The sequence below is a fragment of the Doryrhamphus excisus genome, linkage group LG7 (genome assembly GCF_037039965.1).
Source record: "Doryrhamphus excisus strain RoL-2023G ecotype Guam linkage group LG7, RoL_Dexc_Guam_v1.1, whole genome shotgun sequence".
In the NCBI taxonomy this organism is placed as follows: Eukaryota; Metazoa; Chordata; class Actinopteri; order Syngnathiformes; family Syngnathidae; genus Doryrhamphus; species Doryrhamphus excisus.
The window spans coordinates 11,289,022-11,308,947 of NC_136363.1; the positions used below are offsets into that span (position 1 = coordinate 11,289,022).

Here is a 19,926-nt window from a genome sequence, read left to right on the forward strand (position 1 = left end):
GCCTGAGACCCTTTTGGCGGGCGATGTCGCCGTAATGAGAACATTTGAAGGAAATTGAAATCCATCTCTAATGTACTGTGCATCCACAGCAGCACCCTTCTGGGAATAAACGCATCTCTCATATTGATGGAAAGGACATTTCTTCAAGTCAAACTTCACTGGACACACAATACATCAATATTCCAACTTTCCGAACATAACCAGAATGGCACTCAGCACCTATCATGTGCTCACTCACGTGCATACGCCCTTATTTGGTCATTTTGTCAAAAGATTATGTATATTATTCTCTCGGAAATGAAGGAATCTTTAACTGACTAACTAACTGGGCAGTTACTGCAAATGGCTAACTCATTAACATGCCAGCTAATTAGAGAAGTAGGGAAGTGGCAGCTAAGTCATTGACTAGATAAATATTATAGCAGTATACAAACAGGCCAACTAGACGGGTTTAGTGTGCTTTAAGTGAAGAAAAGAAGGTTTATTAACATAAAATCCAAAGACCAGACTTTGTTTACTTCAGTGGAAGCCAATAGTCCAAGTTCTTTCATGTCTGGGCCTGCACTTTTTGCATAGCTCAGCAGTATTTCGTCTCATTTGGAGACGCACCACTTCACGGTTTAGATAGCTACAGTCCTGCTGGGGGGCGTGGTTCCTCCTAAAAAGCCTTAGAATGGGAAAAGAAACGCCAATGCATGGAAGACATGTTTTCGGATTAGAACCATGCAAGTTGCAGACTTTGAAAACACTGAAAGATAGTTGCTCAATTTATATGCATTGAAAAAAAAGAGAAACCTTCAAAAAGCATCCGTGTTTCATTATAATTAGTAACACATGAGTTTATGGAGCGCCATTTGAAAATGTATTCCCATGAATGCAACATTCATTCATTTTCTACCGCTTTTCCTCACGAGGGTTGCAGGGGGTGCTGGAGCCTATCCCAGCTGTCTTCGAGCTAGAGGTGGGGTACACCCTGGACTGGTGGCCAGCCAATCACAGGGCACATATAGACAAACAACCATTCACACTCACATTCATACCTATGGACAATTTGGAGTCGCCAATTAGCCTAGCATGTTTTTGGAATGTGGGAGGAAACCAGAGTACCCGGAGAAAACCCACACATGCACAGGGAGAACATGCAAACTCCACACAGAGGGTGGAATTGAACCCTGGTCTCCTAGCTATGAGGTTCACGTGCTAACCACTCCACCACCGTGCCGCCTGCAACATGATTTATGTCAACATATTAGTTAAAACACATAATACGCCTTGCTTGGAATCATATATTCATATTCAACATTTTAAAGCGCATGCAGAGGTAGATAAAGCTGATGCTCTTGATGATCATTTTTAAGAAACTACATAAAGAGTTTGCCTACAGCCACAGTTGTTCATGCCAATGCATGCATACTAGAGATGCTACCTATGACTATTTATATTTATTTTTTAAAAATGTAATAGTATTTTGTGCACAGGTAGGGACTGGAACAATGTGGGATTCGACCTGTTGATTTGTCCTACAGTAATCAAATATCACAACATTACCACCAGCACGTCCGTGCTATCAGGAGAGTATAGAGCATGAGCCACCTGGCGTGGCCCAACAAGGTGCACTTTATTTGGGCACATGCTCCGAGCAGCCGGTGTGACGCCACCGAGGCCCCTGGCAAACATGTTGCACTTTTCAAACGGCTCATAACGTGCTTGATGAGTATTTGGTACTTTTTTTGAGCACTTTATTTTTTATTTGCTCACTTGCACAGTACGGATAATCTTGCGTCATTGGAGCTAGATTTATCTGTATGCTAAAATCAGGCCGATAGTGACCATGCATCCCTAACACATACAGTTGTTTTTAGTACAAGGACTTCTACAAAAACGAGTGGTTAGCACGCAGACCTCACAGCTAGGAGACCAGGGTTCAATTCCACCCTCGGCCATCTCTGTGTGGAGTTTGCATGTTCTCCCCGTGCATGCGTGGGTTTTCTCCGGGTACTCCGGTTTCCTCCCACATTCCAAAAACATGCTAGGTTAATTGGCCACTCCAAATTGTCCATAGGTATGAATGTGAGTGTGAATGGTTGTTTGTCTATATGTGTCCTGTGATTGGCTGGCCACCAGTCCAGGGTGTACCCCGCCTCTCGCCCGAAGACAGCTGGGATAGGCTCCAGCACCCCCGCGATCCTCGTGAGGAAAAGCGGTAGAAAATGAATGAATGAATGAATGACTTCTACAAAAGTGTAATAAAAAGTTCTAAAAGAAGAGTAGGTGGGATTTAAGTATGTTTCTGTAATTTGGCCCCTGTTTGCAACAAAAGACTTTACAGACACACAAACAGGCGAGATTAAAAGCCAAGAAAAAAGTAATCAAGTTAAACACTGCGGAATACAATACAGAAGAGAGAATATTCAATTTAAAAAGCCCAGAAAAAGGTCACGTTGCACTTTCCAATCTGTCTTGAATCTGTATCGCCGTCATTGAAGAGGTTGTGCGCTACAGTGAACACGAGAGAGCAAATGTGGTTTTTTTATGCAAAGCTGCAGGAGACTGAACAAGAGGCAGAGAGAGCTGCAGGTGGACGACCAGAATGTAATCAGCTAGCAAATGGGATGCTGGACTTCTTTGTCTCAGAGCAGCGGTCCACATGAATAAGCCGGCCTGTGTCTACATTAACACGGATCACAACTCTCCCGGGTATCATCTCCGCCAAAAATACACCATTCGGAACAAAAAGCCGACAAGTTGCTTCCACTTTTCCATTTCATCTTCAGCCCAATCTCCCCTTACGCTGTGATGAAATATCTCACAAGGTCGGCCTATTTAGTGCAAGCGTCCTCGGGCATTCTGCGAGGAACCACCTCCACGTTTAGCCGGATCCGCACACGCCCACAACGCACAGCCACATGGCAGCCTGGAAATGAGTAAGATGACGCTACTGTAAATCAGCCGCACGGGTGATGATTAAAACTCACAGAGCACTTTATTATTTTTTTTAATCACATTTTAAGCACTCAGCTAAAATCATATCTTTAGCAATCATTTTAATTATTATGAAAAAAATGCAGTGTATGTCTGCTGGTTTATCTTTTAGAGAGCGTTAATCAATTTTTTTAGTTACTTTTTTGAATATAAACAAATCCCTCATGGTTAATTGGTTCCAAACCCAAACGTGATAAGAGAATTTCAATCAATAATTGTGTCGTCAGAGAATAGAAAACCTGTTTAAAACATTATTAGAGCCCTCCAGACACAAAATAACAACCCTATAACCACCTTTACACTCTATTATCCAATACAGTGGACATAAGACATAATATAGACTCACATGTTAGCATAGGGGGCTGCACGGCGGTCGAGTGGTTAGCTTGCAGACCTGACAGCTAGGAGTTCAATTCCACCCTCGGCCATCTCTGTGTGGAGTTTATTAGGAATATTGCAATTTAATTATAATATAGTACCTTATTGTGTCAGATATTGTCAATAAACCTGAAGAAGAAAAACAGGACTATATAGATAACATATAAGATTATTGATTGATGTGGTAAAATAATAATACTAAACCAAAAAATAAGCAATAATAATTTTGAAATTTATATTTTTGTAGGGCAGCACGGTGGTCGAGTGGTTAGCGCGCAGACCTCACAGCTAGGAGACCAGGGTTCAATTCCACCCTCGGCCATCTCTGTGTGGAGTTTGCATGTTCTCCCTGTGCATGCGTGGGTTTTCTCCGGGTACTCCGGTTTCCTCCCACATTCCAAAAACATGCTAGGTTAATTGGCCACTCCAAATTGTCCATAGGTATGAATGTGAGTGGAAATGGTTGTTTGTCTATATGTGCCCTGTGATTGGCTGGCCACCAGTCCAGGGTGTACCCTGCCTCGTGAGGATAAGCAGTAGAAAATGAATGAATGAATGAATGTCAGCATAGGGAGAGGTCCTTGTTCTTTTTGTACTTGGCGTCTGTAATGCCAATTGTGTCATCAATGTAACATTACATAACATTATGACCACTGTAAAACGCAACATATCATCACAACATCTGAATGCAACTTCTGAATGTAGTTGAATAAAAGTCAACTACCAATCCGACCTATCAATAGAGATGACGCCTTGTTGCCAGGCAGAGTTTGCGGGACTGTATCGTAACTGCCCCATAGGCCAATGACTAAATCGTCCTTTGCTAGGCTGTTTGATGTTAAATTGGGGGCTGATATGGCCATGCCCCTGGACAAAGAGCCAGCACACATGGCACATCCGGCTGCTCTGTATTAAATAGAAACACGCCACATCCAAAGCATCCACCTAGCCTTAATGCAGAGTCGCCGCTTGTTTAAAGAAGCTGTCAGCAGGTGTTCCAACCCAGTTGACTCCGGGTGCCCAATTACGAAAGACGTGTCAAAGACCTGACGAGGCGGAGGTGGCGGAAGGCATGAAACTACGCTTGTGGGAAGGCGAGGCCTCCGCGGCGCTCGCATGCTCTCAAGATGTTCCACATCTCCCCCCTCTAATTGGCAGATGGCCTTAGATGCGAGATGATTTAATGGCCTGCCCATGTGTGTGTGTGTGTGTGTTGTTCCCGTCTCCGCCAGCCATTAGCAGGGACATCTGTAACAAGTTGGCCAGGCGCGCCGCTGTGAGTGCCGCTATGCAGCGGGCACGCCGGTGACCCACCTGGGCGGTAATCAAAGCAGTTTGGATAATGGAGACGTTAGCTTTTCAAAAAAGCGAGAAGCTAAAATAAACTGTTTACTCGCGAGAGGACAGGAAGGGACGAAGATGAATCAGACATCAGCACATCCACCGTGTGACAAACCCGTTTTCAGACATGTTAGGCAGAGCGTTATCATAAAAAGCCATTTTCATGACTTTGGCGCTCACAGCTTGGCGTCCAAGTGATCTCATTTCTTGCAGCTGTGCAGCAGCCATCTGCGTCGTGCGCTGTAGGCTCAAACATTAAGTCCCCGACTCTGTGTTTGGCCCTGAAGGCCTCTCTGTGGTTCTCTCTCTCTCTCTCTGGCCTTGACTCCCAGCCTCCTCTTGAGTTTGTATCCGTAAACAGAGCCAGGTGAGAAAAGGAGCCGCATCGTTAAACAAGTGAGGACTTTAGCCGGACCACCCGAAGGCCTCTAAAATCTTGACGGCCATGTCTATTCCTGACTTAACCTCACAGGATTTGTCTGCTTCTTGCAAACTGGGTCACATTTTGCATTTTTCCATTGCAGAAATCTTTTTCTCACACTTTTTTTATCACCTTGCCATATAAATGTCCATTTACAGTCACAAAATTGTGGGAATATTATAATGAATGACAGCGCCGGCCCAACAATAACCAGTTTTTGACACCGCGGTGGGAAAGACTAATTAAAATCCAAAGATAAGATGACACACAGACACCCAATTTAATGCACTTTGCAAAAAAGAGCTGCTAATTTACTCTCATGCTCGCTCCCATGACACTTTGAGTCCTGAATGTAAAACTAATCTTCGCCAGTCGCACATCCAATCTTGCTAAAAGCAGCTGGAACGTCACTTTTTCCATTTGATGAGACAGAACAAAACACCTAAGAACACAACACAACACATAACAAATCTTACTGGAACCATCTTAAAAGTGTAAAAAGAAGTTCAGCACAGTACTAGCAATACCTACAAACCACAATGTATGCATTTTAGTCCTCAATGCTGCAATATGCTGATGTCTTAACGGCCTTACAAGTGTAAAAAGAAGTTCCATATATTTTCTATGACGCTTATCCTCACTATGATACCAGGTATGCTGGAGCCTATCCGAGCTGACTTCAGGCAAGAGGCGAGATACACCCTGGACTGGTAGGGAATTGAGACAGCCGCTAGCTAGTGAGCTAGCCAGTTAGCCTCAAATGTATTTCTTCAAAGCTTAAGAAGGCAAAAAATTACCACTTCCACACGGTATGGGAGGATGTATTTTTTTTACCCCACTCTATCATGTTGGACATGCCATGGTTGACTTCATGCAGTGTTAAGGTAATGTCATGTAAGGTAATGTTTTGCCTGTTACATTGATTTTAATGTTTTGACTAATAATAGACTTTAGTCTACCACAAAACAGCCATCATTATTTTTACTAACTTTGATTTTAAGTCTTTGCTTCTTGCCAAATATTGACATCTTGTGTGGCACCATCGGTGGTTGGGTGGTGCAAAAACACAAAAAAAGCCAAAGAAAAAGCTTCAAGTTTTGCCTTTCATTTGCAAAAAATTGTGGTCAAATTCCAAATTGTATGTCCTTTGAGGCATTTGTTTTGAGGTCCCAGTGGTCCGGATTGTTTCTTGGACATGACTTAATTGTACAAGCCTCCATTCAATCCCTAATACTTCTCATCTGCTGCATTTGTACTCCCAGCTGAGTGGTGGGGACGCGTGTGGATATGACCAGCAGCAGATGGAGCGTCTGGTAATGAGAAGCAGGAAATTAAAAGAAAGGGGAACAGAGAGGGACAGGCGGTCTGGGTGAGACACAGCAAGAAAAAAAAGAGGAAAATAAGCAAGTATGAGATGGATAGAGGCGATAGGAGGCGAATACAAATGGACATCAGGAGGAGGTGGATAGACGGGGAAGGAGGCGGGGTAAGGTTGCATGAGGAGAGGAGATAAAAGAATGTGAGAACCATGCATTTTCTAATGAGGAGACGGAGGCGGCCCGAGTCTACATCGATCTGCGCCCCACAGCAAGTTGAGACGTGAGAGGCTGGGGGAGGCTTACCTGAGCTAAGCAACCTGGAGGAGCGCGTATAGGTGTGTGTCTAGCATACATACAAGCATTGCACAAAAGCAGCATAAATTACAAGATGGCAGCCTCAAGTCAAATGACTGGTAGGGACACCATTGCGCATTTAATGCTCTCTACATGCTAATAACATTTTGGTTTTATTTTAAATGGATATACTGCTGGAGAATGCGTACCAGCAGTGGTGCTTGAACCACAGTTTGAGCACCCTTGTGGCCGAATTGAGCACACCCTTCTCAGCGTAACAATAACAAAAGCACCAACAGGAAGACTTTACTACAAGAACATGACATTTCTCTAAAGGTCCAACAAGAGCACAGACCTAAATCCATATTGTATGGGGTGACCCGAGTGGGGGGGGGCATGCACAAGACACACCCATTGTGATCAGACGGATTTGGAGCACTCCTGCAAGGAAGAGTGAGTAAATAATGGCCAATGAAGTCATTTTGCATTTTCCCCCATAATCCTTTATATATTTTTTTGCCTTTGTCAACCCCATAACAAAGGGTAGAATTATTATCATTTTTCAAAAATAAGTATTGCATTGATTTCTCATTATGTCATTTTTCACAGCATAAATAAAAGCCATTTTCTCCTTGTGAATGGACTGTCTCATAGGATCCCAAGCCACAGTGTTGCTTTATTGTGTACCCTTGAATTGTGTGCTTTTGGGATATACTGCTGGAGACTGCGTACCAGCAGTGGTGCGTGAACCACAGTTTGAGCACCCTTGTGGCCGAATGTGACAATTAAGCACACCCTTCTCTGCGTAACAATAACAAAAGCACCAACAGGAAGACTTTACTACAACAACATGACATTTCTCTAAAGGTCCAACAAGAGCACAGACCTAAATCCATATTGTATGGGGTGACCCGTGTGGGGGGGCCATGCACAAGACACACCCATTGGAGCACTCCTGCAAGGAAGAGTGAGTAAATAATGGCCAATGAAGCCATTTTGTATTTTCCTTTATATATATATTTTGCCTTTGTCAACCCCATAACACAGGGTAGAATTATTATCATTTTTCAAAAATAAGTATTGCATTGATTTCTCATTATCTCATTTTTCACAGCATAAATAAAAGCCATTTTCTCCTTGTGAATGGACTGTCTCATAGGATCCCAAGCCACAGTGTTGCTTTATTGTGTACCCTTGAATTGTGTGCTTTTGGAACATCCCGGTGCAGATGTTGACCACAGACAAGAAAAGAATTACTTACAGTTTTTCTAAAGTCCTGACTGAAATCCCAATTAAAAAAAAATATTTGCAATCAGAAAGACTTTCTGCATACATGCTATAATTCAACTTACATAAGTTTTATTTTGTTCCTTAGTAAGCAGGGTTAGGACCGTGCATTATCAAGGACAGGGCATCAAATCAGTGCGTCTTATTTGTGCAGGGAACAAAAGGCGCCAAGCGGGCATGGAGGTGGATGCAGGACCACTATCACAAAGAGCACCACGCGCACGCACACACACACACACACACACACGCGCGCATTCATTGAAATAAAGGAGGGGGTCTGCACTTACAGTATGTTGGAGCTGTTCCAGTACACCGCATGCCGGTTGCTGCCTGCGGACAGGTGCAAGTTGGACAGCACCAGCGTCATGATGCTGAGAGAAAACGTAGCGAGAGCCTTCGTCATCATCGTCATCATAATAATAATAGTAATAATCCACCAGGCGGATACTTCACTTGGGTATTTCACAACATCCCCGCGGCTGAAAATGCGTTTAGAGTTCTTTTTTCTCAAGGGAGTTACGTGTTCTTCCACTGCAATCCCATGGCGACGAAGCTCCAGCTTCACTTTGGGGGAGACAGACACACGTGCGCTAATTTGGACGTTTCTTCTTCTTCTTCTTCTTGTTCTTCTTCTTCTTCTTCCTGGAAGCAATGATGCTGCTGTTAGTGATGCCGACTACCTGCAGCGTCTCCCTCCCCTCCATTCAGCAGCACTGGCTGGGAGCGCGCGCAGCCGAGGGGGCAGGACCACGCCCACCATCCCTTCGTAGCCACGCCCACCCGTTGCTGTCAAGTCAATTGACAGTGTATTCAATTAGGTACACTTGCACAATGGCTTGTAGTTATCACTACTCGTTATTGTAGATGTACACAGGTTGCCAACATACAGTAGCCCTGAACTTAGCAGGTTTTAAAATGTTACTATTATCTGCTTTAATATATACGAATAAGAGCCATTAGTAGTAGTAGTTTATAGGTCATTTTACATTTATATTTATCCAATTTAGTTATGTATGAGGTCATAATTTTTCAGATATTGTATTATTGTTGGGAGTATTAATAGTAGGAGTAGTAGTTTTTTTATAAGTGATTAAATATTTCAATATATATTTTTAAATATTTATTTATCATAGTCCTTAATATATAAAAATTATTATAAAAATATACATTTTTATACAAAACTATTCATTCATTTTCTACCACTTTTTCCTCACAAGGAGCCCATCCCAGCTGTCTTTGGGCGAGAGGCGGGGTACACCCTGGACTGGTCGCCAGCCAATCACAGGGCACATATAGACAAACAACCATTCACACTCACATTCATACCTATGGACAATTTGGAGTGGCCAATTAACCTAGCATGTTTTTGGAATGTGGGAGGGGACCGGAGTACCCGGAGAAAACCCACGCATGCACGGGGAGAACATGCAAACTCCACACAGAGATGGCCGTGGGTGGAATTGAACCCTGGTCTCCTAGCTGTGATGTCTGCGCGCTAACCACTCGACCGCCGTGCCACCCTACAAATATATACATTTGAAAAATGCTTATTTTTTGGTTTAGTATTATTATTTTACCTTATATATATAATCTTATATGTTATCTATATAGTCTTTTTATTGGTTTATTGACAATATCTGACACAATAAGGTACTATATTATTATTAAATTGCAATATTCCTAATAAAAGCTAGTAGTGTCATTAGGATTGTGCAGCTGTACCTACAGTGACGTTGTTAGAGTGTAGTAAAACGCCTTTAACGAGGCAAAACAGACCTGCTTGGCACCGTTTAACTGAAACACAAATCAAAACGCGAGGAATTGGACACAGAAGTGAGAATGGATCATGCAGCAGTGGTATCATTCTACACGACGTTGTGTCAAAAGGTGGCATCTAACCAACAACTAACCATCTAACTGACAATTCCAATACTGCATGATGCACGTGTGGAGCATCCCAGTCGGTTGCCATGGCGCCGCTCCCCGCCTTAGCACGGACAGAGACGGAGCCGGTAGACGTCTTTATTACTCCACTCCTTGCCTTAATTTCATTTAACGACAGACAGGAGACGCTGATGAGTGAAGTCAAGTCGATTAATTGCGCATGCTGGCGGAAATGAGGAAATATAATGAGCTTTGTTGTTGTCGTGGATTTCTGGTCATGTGACCAAATTAACATTTGCTGTGCCCCCTGTTCCCTTCATGTGTTGTGCGTTTTACTACGGGATGCCACCTGTCAGTGAAGCTGTGATGTACCACACGGGTCCCTGGCTGGGTCTGGGTGCGCATTAATGATTCAACAGCAGCTCTCTGTGTGTGCATTCTATTGTCTGCTGCTCCACTTTATTACAAGCAGGCGTGTGCCTCGCATCGACGCCGCCTTTATCGCAGCGAGGGTCAGCTCATGTGTTTGTTCAAGGCTCCTGTCGTGCGGTAACTCTCCAACTCCTTTGTTTAGCTTTTTTTTTTTGCATGCTTATCACACGATTGAAATAATCTTGGGTGTCTAGGCATGCGAGTCTGCCCTCCGTCGTCTCTGAGGAGAAAGAGATCACCCCTCCGCTTGCACATGAGGTTTTTGATATTAACATGTCTTTTCCAGTTTCATTTACCAGACTTCTTGCATCCCAGTTTCATTCACGTTCTACCTCTTATTAGTCTCAAAGAACTTTTGTAGCCAACATCACAGGGTGCAAATAACCGTAACCAAAACATTCAGAACATGCAAACTCCACACAGAGATGGCCGAGGGTGGAATTGAACCCTGGTCTCCTAGCTGTGAGGTCTGCGCGCTAACCACTTGACCACTATGCCGGGTCAGGTCGTTTTTGGTTTTTTTTGCATTTAATCCACAAAATGGCAGAAGCATCCAGTAGCTTCATCTACCTCTGCATGCGCTTTAAAATGCCGCTACTCAGCTGTGGACGTGAAAGTCACATGGGTTACATTTGCTGTATTGTTGTTTACATGCAACTCATCCATGGTATCGCTGACTGAGCAGTTTGCAGCTACTACAACATTGGTTCTGTTGCTGCTGTGTTGCTCAATAGGTTGCTTTATATAGGTTCTCTATAAATAGCCTCTCTCCAGTGATCACTTACTCCCAATTAACGCCCCATTCTCTTTCTGGTTTAAGTCCAAGTCTAAGTCAAATTTGAACTTTTAGGGTAGGTCATGTTGTAGATTTATATATGTTGTTGATATCGTTGTAATTGTGTATCGAGAGGTGTTTAAGTGAGGGAGAAAATAGGAAATTTCAACCTTAATCATGCAAGTAATTCATATCTTAAGATTAACAAATTGAAACTTGCATTATTATCATTACTATTATTATTATTGGTAAATGGAAAATAGTGCATGTGTATTTATAGACATGTTTGTGTGTGTGTGTGTGTGTGTGTGTTTAACGGTGAAATAGAAATGGAGGCAATTTGGAGACTTTAATTAACTTGTTTAATTCTGGCAATGGTGCTGGTTTAACAAATCCATCAAGTCCAATGGCAGCCAATGTGTTAATAATATTGCAGTTAATTCCAAATATTAAAAATTGGTTTGATTAACGCTGCCAATTTCATATCTCCTGATAGTGTTTCTTATTTAGGGGGACGGGGGAGGGCGGGGACTATCGTCACAAAACTGAAAGTGGAGAAGCAGCATTGCAATGTGAATGTTATTTAAAGTGACCTCCAGTGATGGATGAATATAGGACGGTTTACACCCAGCAGAACCAAATCATTTTTTTTTCATGCTTTTAAAAGGTTCCAAAATGAGCGGATTATTAAAAGTGGTGTTCCTCTGAGGGCACAACACAATTTCCACAGAAACAGAACATTCTGACCAGGGTCAGTGTGACCCGCAGGAAGTGTGATAAAGGATCTTGTTTGGTGATTAGAACGTGGACATCGTGACTAAGAGAAACGGTCCTGAATTTGCGGACTGAAACAGAACGGGTCCACCTGTGGCGAGATGAACTGCACCAAGGTCTCTTATATTATAGGCCTAGACAGTAGCCTGCATATTGTATCCGAGACGTATGCATAATAATTGTACAAATACCAATTTATTAACCAAAGATTTTCTGTATTAATGTGAGGGGCCATTCATTCATGCATTCATTTTCTACCACTTATCCTCACAAGGGTCGGAGGGGGTGCTGGAGCCTATCCCAGCTGTTTTTGGGCGAGGTACACCCTGGACTGGTGGCCAGCCAATCACAGGGCACATATAGACAAACAACCATTCACACTCACATTCATACCTATGGACAATTTGGAGTGGCCAATTAACCTAGCATGTTTTTGGAATGTGGGACGAAACCAGAGTACCCGGAGAAAACCCACGAATGAGGAGTGCTGGCCCATGTCACATACACACTAGTAGCAATGGGGCTAATCAAATTCACCTCACAGGGCCCGGCTAGCTTGTGCACAGTAACATTAGCATTTTTTTCATCCTTTGATTGGTTGACCTCCCAGTGCATGCGTGGGTTTTCTCCGGGTACTCCGGTAGAAAATGAATGAATGAATGATTGGTTGAAGTCTGAACGCATCGGCCTAACACTCAAAGTTACCATTGTGCTTGAACAGGTCACCACATGAACAGCACAGTTCTTAATTGATCCTGTTATGACACAAAGAAAGGAGGCCGACATGATGTATGATAAACATATTAAAATGATTTACGTTTTTGTCATGTTATTAGATAAATATTTATTCTGAACTGCTCCAGATGATGTTGTAGTGTAGAGTTTTGGAGTTGATCCAAGTTAAAGTTGTTAAGTCAGAGTTAACTGGGTATCATTACATATATCATGTAACGCCATGCAATGGTATGTATATTGTTTTTTGTATTTATTCATTCATTCATTTTCTACCGCTTTTTCCTCACAAGGGTCGCGGGGGGTGCTGGAGCCTATCCTAGCTGTCTTCGGCCGAGAGGCGGGGTACACCCTGAACTGGTCGCCAGCCAATCACAGGGCACATATAGACAAACAACCATTCCCATTCATACCTATGGACAATTTTTTTGGAATGTGGGAGGAAACCGGAGTACCCGGCGAAAACCCACGCATGCACGGGGAGAACATGCAAACTCCACACACAGATGGCCGAGGGTGGAATTGAACCCTGGTCTGCGCGCTAACCACTCGACCGCCGTGCCGCCCTTTGTATTTATTAGTTTATATAATCGTAATGTGATTGTGGTGCTATTTCAAAGTGGATTGGATCTCCACTTAAGGCCCAGATACAAAACACACCACCTTGATGGGACGTGGAGGGAGTAAAAATGGTGGTACTTTTAAAATAAGTATATATAAATATTTCTGAGACGGTACTTCAATAAAACAAAATTGAGAAGCACGGCTGTAGTTAACTCTGGTTTGATCTCGTACCCTCTCTCTGCCTCCAAGTTGTTTTCTCAGCCATGACGCCTCTCCGGAGTGCCCTCAGGGCCTGTTGCCGTGGCGACTGGAGTAACAGGGCGGTTGAGAGAGCAAGTAGCAAACCCCCTCACATCCACAACACACACCTCTCCCTCACCCTTTGACTCTCCTCCACTCTTTCACGCTGACGTTTGTCATTCTTCGGTCGCCGCTAGGAGGACGGTGACAGATTCACATAGAAAAAACATACAAATACACAGAGCCTATTCCTCTATTTGACGATGGCTTGCTTTCTCTCGTGTGTGCACGCCCCTCCGCCGCCAATGAAAGTGAGATGAAATTATGGAGAGTGACATTTAATATGTTTCCAAGACCGGGCGAAAGGCAGCAGAGGCCAGCGATGCATATTTATGATGTGTGCTTTGTGCAGTGAAGCTATGCCAGTGTCATAAGTTATTGAAGACATTTGTTCTTATATGTGATGCTGCTTATGTATGCCCATTGCCTCCTACTGCTGCTCCTGCAAGGCACCCCCCCTACAATGGCACCTTTGTTTGGGATGAATTCATAAAGAGAAGCAGCAGGCGTCTTTATTATTCAGATAATTGGCCATCATCAATCAGCCTCAGCACTTCCCATCCTTGACTGGATATCGATTCCCTGACTGACTTCATTCTGCGTAAGCAATATTGCTGAGGGGGGAAAAAAAACACGTCCCTTTTTTCCTCAGTGGAACTCCACAATCCCTCCCTCTTGGCTTTTTGTTGTTATCATCTCTCATTTCCTGCGCTAATCTCTTCCTCATTTTTTAAAAATGTTAATTACGCAGTCTTGATTGAGTGTCTGGTGGCGTTGCCGGTAAACAATGATTTATTTTATTTATCTGCAAATCGCGGCAAATGTCAAACTTTGAATATTAAGTAAGTAAAAGTGGCGAAAAACAACAAGAGCCTTTTGAAGTCGCAGAGATGGAGACAAATGAACACCAGAGTACAAATGTATTTCTGTCTGACACAATATTGTCTCTCACTATTTTCATCTCCCTTTTTTTTGTACCATCCACATTTTTGCACCAAGAGGTGATGAAGTGAGTGTTAAAAAAAAGAAAGCTATAGGGCGTAAAGACGGTAAAGAAATAAAAGAAGCCTGGGGGACACAGTTAGATCACATTGCTGGTGCAGCAGAAAAAAAAAGTTCATGAATCACGCTAGAGAAGGTGAAAGAAACTGCAAAGGAGACATAGAAGCATTAGGTAAATGGAAGAGACGGTTCAAGGCATAGTGCAGTGATTCCCAAAGTGTGGGCCTGCATGTGGGTCATGAGAGGTCATTCAAAATATTATTCATTTTTGCATATATTATTTTTTATATTATTTTTATTGTAAAATATTTATTGCACAATTAAAAAAATATTTATAGGCCTAAGTAATAACCTATTTACAATATTTTAGGAATGTTTATGATTGGAACGTAGCTCTGGAACGTAGCCAGTCTTGAGTGCAGTTATGAAAAGTATGATAATTAATTCCTTTATCCCCCTGCTTTCATTTCAATCCTGAATCTATATAATAATAATAATAATAATAATAATAATAATAATAATAATAATAATAATAATAATAATAATAATAATAATAATAATAATAATAATAATAATAATAATAGACCGGCACGGCGGTCTAGTGGTTAGCGCGCAGACCTCACAGCTAGGAGACCAGGGTTCAATTCCACCCTTGCATGTTTTCCCCGTGCAAGTGTTGGATTTCTCCGGGTACTCCGGTTTCCTCCCACATTCCAAAAACATGCTAGGTTAATTGGCCACTCCAAATTGTCCATAGGTATGAATGTGAGTGTGAATGGTTGTTTGTCTATATGTGCCCTGTGATTGGCTGGCCACCAGTCCAGGGTGTACCCCGCCTCTCGCACCAAGACAGCTGGGATAGGCTCCAGCACCCCCGCGACCGACCCTTGTGAGGATAAGCGGTAGAAAATGAATAATAATAATAATAATAATAATAATAATAATAATAATAATAATAATAATAATAATAATAATAATAATAATAATAATAATAATAATAATAATAATAATAATAATAATAATAATAATAATAATAATAATAATAATAAGTTAAGTGCTCTTAAAACGCAGTATTTTGTCTATGTACTGTTTATAGGACAAATGGTAACGTTTTGGAACCCCTGGCATAGTGTATGACGACTGAGCATCCTGGGGAGCGTCCATCATTTTGTCCCCTCCAATGTGGCCCTGCTGAACCTGTCCTGTCCTGTCAGTGCCCCCCCCCCCCGCCCCACTATGTGCAAACGGCTAATCTAATTGTAAAGATGAGGATTACCTTGTAATCAGGAACAGTGCTTTTAAGTGATTAAACGCATACATTTTGTAAGTTTTATGTGTTTGTTTATTTGCTATAAAACTCCAAATGCTTTGGAAGACGTGTCAGCATCCATGTAATAAAGTTCATCAATGATTTCCGAACAATTAGTTGTGCTAGATGGTGGCCATGTTTTTGAACCAACATTCCTCAAATTTTACACACATATGCCTGTCACCCCCCCCCCCCAAAAGGGTGCGCACCAATTTTTGTAGTGATTCAGCTGAACACCCTAAAGTTATAGTGACAGAGAAACATTTCAAGTCCGTTACCCTTATGGGGCTTACACAAATACACTGAATCAGGACTCACGGGTACTCGTCTTCATTAACTCCTTCACTCTCTCACCCAAGCTGCAGCGCGGTTAATTAAAAGAGGAAGCCAGTTAATATGTCCCTAATTGCACAACCGTTAATCTAACTGCATTTGTACAACAACTGTATTCACCCTGTGGAAAACAGCAAACGATCGGTCACAGTCTCGACTAAATGAGAGATTCACTCATTCGGCCTTGGCATTTCACTGACTCACGGGTGCTTGATGAAGATTCCAGTTTCACTGACTCACGGCTGCTCGACAAAGACTTGAGTTTAAGGATGCAACTTTTGCAAGTTTCCACGCATGTACACAATTTGAGCGTGTACGACTTTCTGCACTTTGTGAAGTGAAGTGGCAAAGTAAATGGACTACCCAATTCACTTCGGTAAGAGTCGGTAAAAGGAATCACTACTGTTGTTTTTACCGTTCACTCACCGACTTCCGTGAATGAAACCACAAACTGTTGAAAAACGTTTGAAATCCTGTGTAAGATTATTAAAAACACACTTTGATGAGACCAGTAGGACAAATACAAATCATACTTTTAGGCACATCACGCAACTGCCTGAATATGTTGACTCATGGCTGATATAAAGGCGCGTTCCTAGGGGTGTAGCATGATGCTTAAATTCTGTTTTGACTGCTAGCGGATTTCCTGACGCACCAGAAATAGATGCACTTTGGATGGCATGAAATATTGAGGAGAAAGTCGGGGGAAAACGAGAGTAGAGCAGTTGGAATCTGGAGAAATGAAGACTTGAAACATCTGTTAGTAGTACTAGTAGTAGTAGTAATGGTAACGGTAATGGTTTAATTTCATTTGAACATGCATCAGATTACAATTGAGTGCATCCCATAATCAGTTCACAGTTCCACATGTCCAAAAGGAGTAGGAAGAAGCAAAGCTTATTAAATCCTACCCCTCCATCTGGTACTTTTACAGTCAGTAACTGTTACATTTGTTCACTTCCTGCTTTCCATAATACAGTTCAGGGTTTTTTTTTGTTTTTTTTAAAATAATTTGTACCAAAGTACAAGGTGATATGAGCATCCAATGACATAATGTGTACCATAGTAAGTGTCAATATAGTTATATATATAGCACATCATGACTGGTTCAAGACTCTTCATTCTTGTATTTAGCAAACATCAACTGCTTGTATTGTTTCTTGAATTGGCTCATCGTTGTGCATTGTTTGAGGTCCTTACTCAATCCATTCCATAGTTTGATTCCACATACTGAAATGCTATGGCTAGCATAACGTAGTCCTAGCATAGAAGTGTTTCAAATTTAGTTCTTCACTGAGATCATGTCATTGTTTTGGATGACATTTTTAGGTAATTGGTTATTACTGTATTATTGTTTCTTGAATTAGCTCATCATTGTGCATTGTTTGAGGTCCTTAGTAATCAAAAGATGAGTGTTCTGACAAAATTTAACTGGATTTAACATAGAAAGTAAAACACACCGGCGTATTAGTAGAAAATGTCAGCGGTGAAGCAGAACAATATTGATACTCCAAATGGAATACCGCTTCTCCTACTAGAAAAAAAACAAACTCACATTTGTATGGCTCTTTTCTCCAATGGATACTTCTACCACTACACTTCCAATGCTCGCGTTGTAATCAGAAATAAAGGCAGGGAAAGACATACTGTATATAAAGGCAGCATTTGGACAAACACAGACATTTGTCAAGTATTGACAAACCGGAACATACACAAGCTATATTTTCCAAAAGCACTCAGGGGTTTGGTGTGATGTTTATTGCACTGTAGCACAATATCTTTTTTTTTTTTTCGACCCTTCCCTGACTTAGTGAAGCTGAGAGATTTGTAGCACAAAGCAAACAACAACAGCTGAGTCAATAAACGTGGTCATTCAGCACCGGCACCCTCCACTTGGCTGGCTGCAGAATGAGCATCGATCCAGGAAGCAATTAGGCTAGCATGTGAACATATTCACTGAAAAGATGGTTTCTCTGCTGGCACATCATTATCGCTCCAAAAGTGACGGTATCATCTTTCAAATCTTGGGAGGCTGGAATGAGTCCAAACCGGGCGTGTTGAGTTGGTATATCATAAATGATTTCTCAAATTAGCTCGGTCATAAGTAAGTAGTATAGTGCTAGCTGGTTCAGTCGGTCGTCGGTTAGACCGTCACTGAGTTAGCTACTTAGGTCAGACAGTTGCTACTCAGTAGCTTAGCTACTTAGGTGCTAAGTACTACTTTGGTAATACTTTGGTAGTTAGTATCTAGGTCATTCAGTCGTGACTTAGCTCCATCAGTGGGTCATGTGTTAGCTACTTAGGTCAGACAGTTGCTAGTCAGTGGCTGAGCTACATGGGTACTAAGTATTACTTTGGTAGTACTTTGGTAGTTAGTATCTAGGTCGTTCAATCGGGACTTAGCTCCATCAGTTGGTCATGTGTTAGCTACTTTGGTCAGACAGTTGCTAGTCAGTGGCTTAGTTACTTAGGTACTAAGTACAACTTCGGCAGTACTTTGGTAGTTAGTACCTAGGTCGTTCAGTCGTGACTTAGCTCTATCGGGTGGTCATGTGTTAGCTACTTAGGTCAGACAGTTGCGAGTCAGTGGCTTAGCTACTTAGGTACTACTTTGGTAGTACTTTGGTAGTTAGTAGCTCAGCCATTCAGTCGTGACTTAGCTCCATCGGTTGGTGATGTGTTAGCTACTCAGGTCAGACAGTTGCTGGTCAGTGGCTTAGCTACTTAGGTACTAAGTACTACTTTGGTAGTACTTTGGTAGTTGGTATCTAGGTCATTCAGTCAAGACTTAGCTCCATCGGTTGGTCATGTGTTAGCTGCTTAGGTCAGACAGTTGCTAGTCATTGGCTTAGCTACTTAGGTACTACTTTGGTAGTAATTTGGTAGTTAGTATTTTGGTCATTCAGTCGTGACTTAGCTCCATTGGTTGGTCATGTGTTAGCTACTTAGGTCAGACAGTTGCTAGTCAGTGGCTTAGCTACTTAGGTACTACTTTAGTAGTACTTTGGTAGTTAATATCTAGGTCATTCAGTTGTGACTTAGCTCCATCGGTTGGTCATGTGTTAGCTACTCAGGTCAGACAGTTGCTAGTCAGTGGCTTAGTTACTTAGGTACTACTTTGGTAGTACTTTGGTAGTTAGTTAGTTTACAAATTTCCCCACTGAGGGACGAATAAAGGCATATCTTAGTATCTTGGTCATTCAGTCGTGACTTAGCTCCATCGGTTGGTCATCTGTTAGCTACTCAGGTCAGACAGTTGCTAGACAGTGGCTTAGCTACTTAGGTAGTACTTTGGTAGTAATTTGGTAGTTATTATCTAGGTCATTCAATCGGGACTTAGCTCCATCGGTTGGTCATGTGTTAGATACTTAGGTCAGACAGTTGCTAGTCAGTGGCTTAGCTACTTAGGTACTAAGTACTACTTTGGTAGTACTTTGGTAGTTAGTATCTTGGTCATTCAGTCGTGACTTAGCTCCATCTGTTGGTCATGTGTTAGCTACTTAGGTCAGACAGTTGCTAGTCAGTGGCTTAGCTACATAGGTACTACTTGGCAGTAATTTGGTAGTTAGTATTTAGGTCATTCAGTCGTGACTTAGCTCCATCGGTTGGTCGTGCGTTAGCTACTTAGGTTGAACAGCCGAGAGTCGTTTAGTGCGGTTGTCGGTGAGTTAGAAAGTTTGTTAGTTGCTAAGTCATAAGTAGGAGTGTCAGGAGACGAGACAATACACGAGCCCGGGTCCACCAGAACGAGACGAGATGAGATTTTAATTTTAATTTGAAGAAAAGTACAATGTAACAC

The 19,926-nt window shown here is 42.2% G+C and overlaps 1 protein-coding gene across 2 annotated transcripts in view; it reads right to left on the reverse strand.

Moving 5' to 3' along the window:
• Window positions 1-8,759, reverse strand: part of efna3a (ephrin-A3a) — a 58,168-nt gene extending 49,409 nt beyond the window's left edge. The window contains exons 1-2 of one of the 2 annotated variants that reach the window (XM_058046955.2): window positions 8,476-8,759; window positions 8,310-8,393 (exon numbers count right to left, since the gene is read on the reverse strand). In XM_058046955.2, the coding sequence (XP_057902938.1) occupies window positions 8,310-8,389 (80 nt within the window). In that variant the 5' untranslated portion in view covers window positions 8,390-8,393; window positions 8,476-8,759. Of the gene's footprint in view, window positions 1-8,309 lie in introns of both variants that reach the window. The other variant, XM_058046954.2, reaches the window with a different exon arrangement.
• Window positions 8,760-19,926: the final 11,167 nt, after the last annotated feature.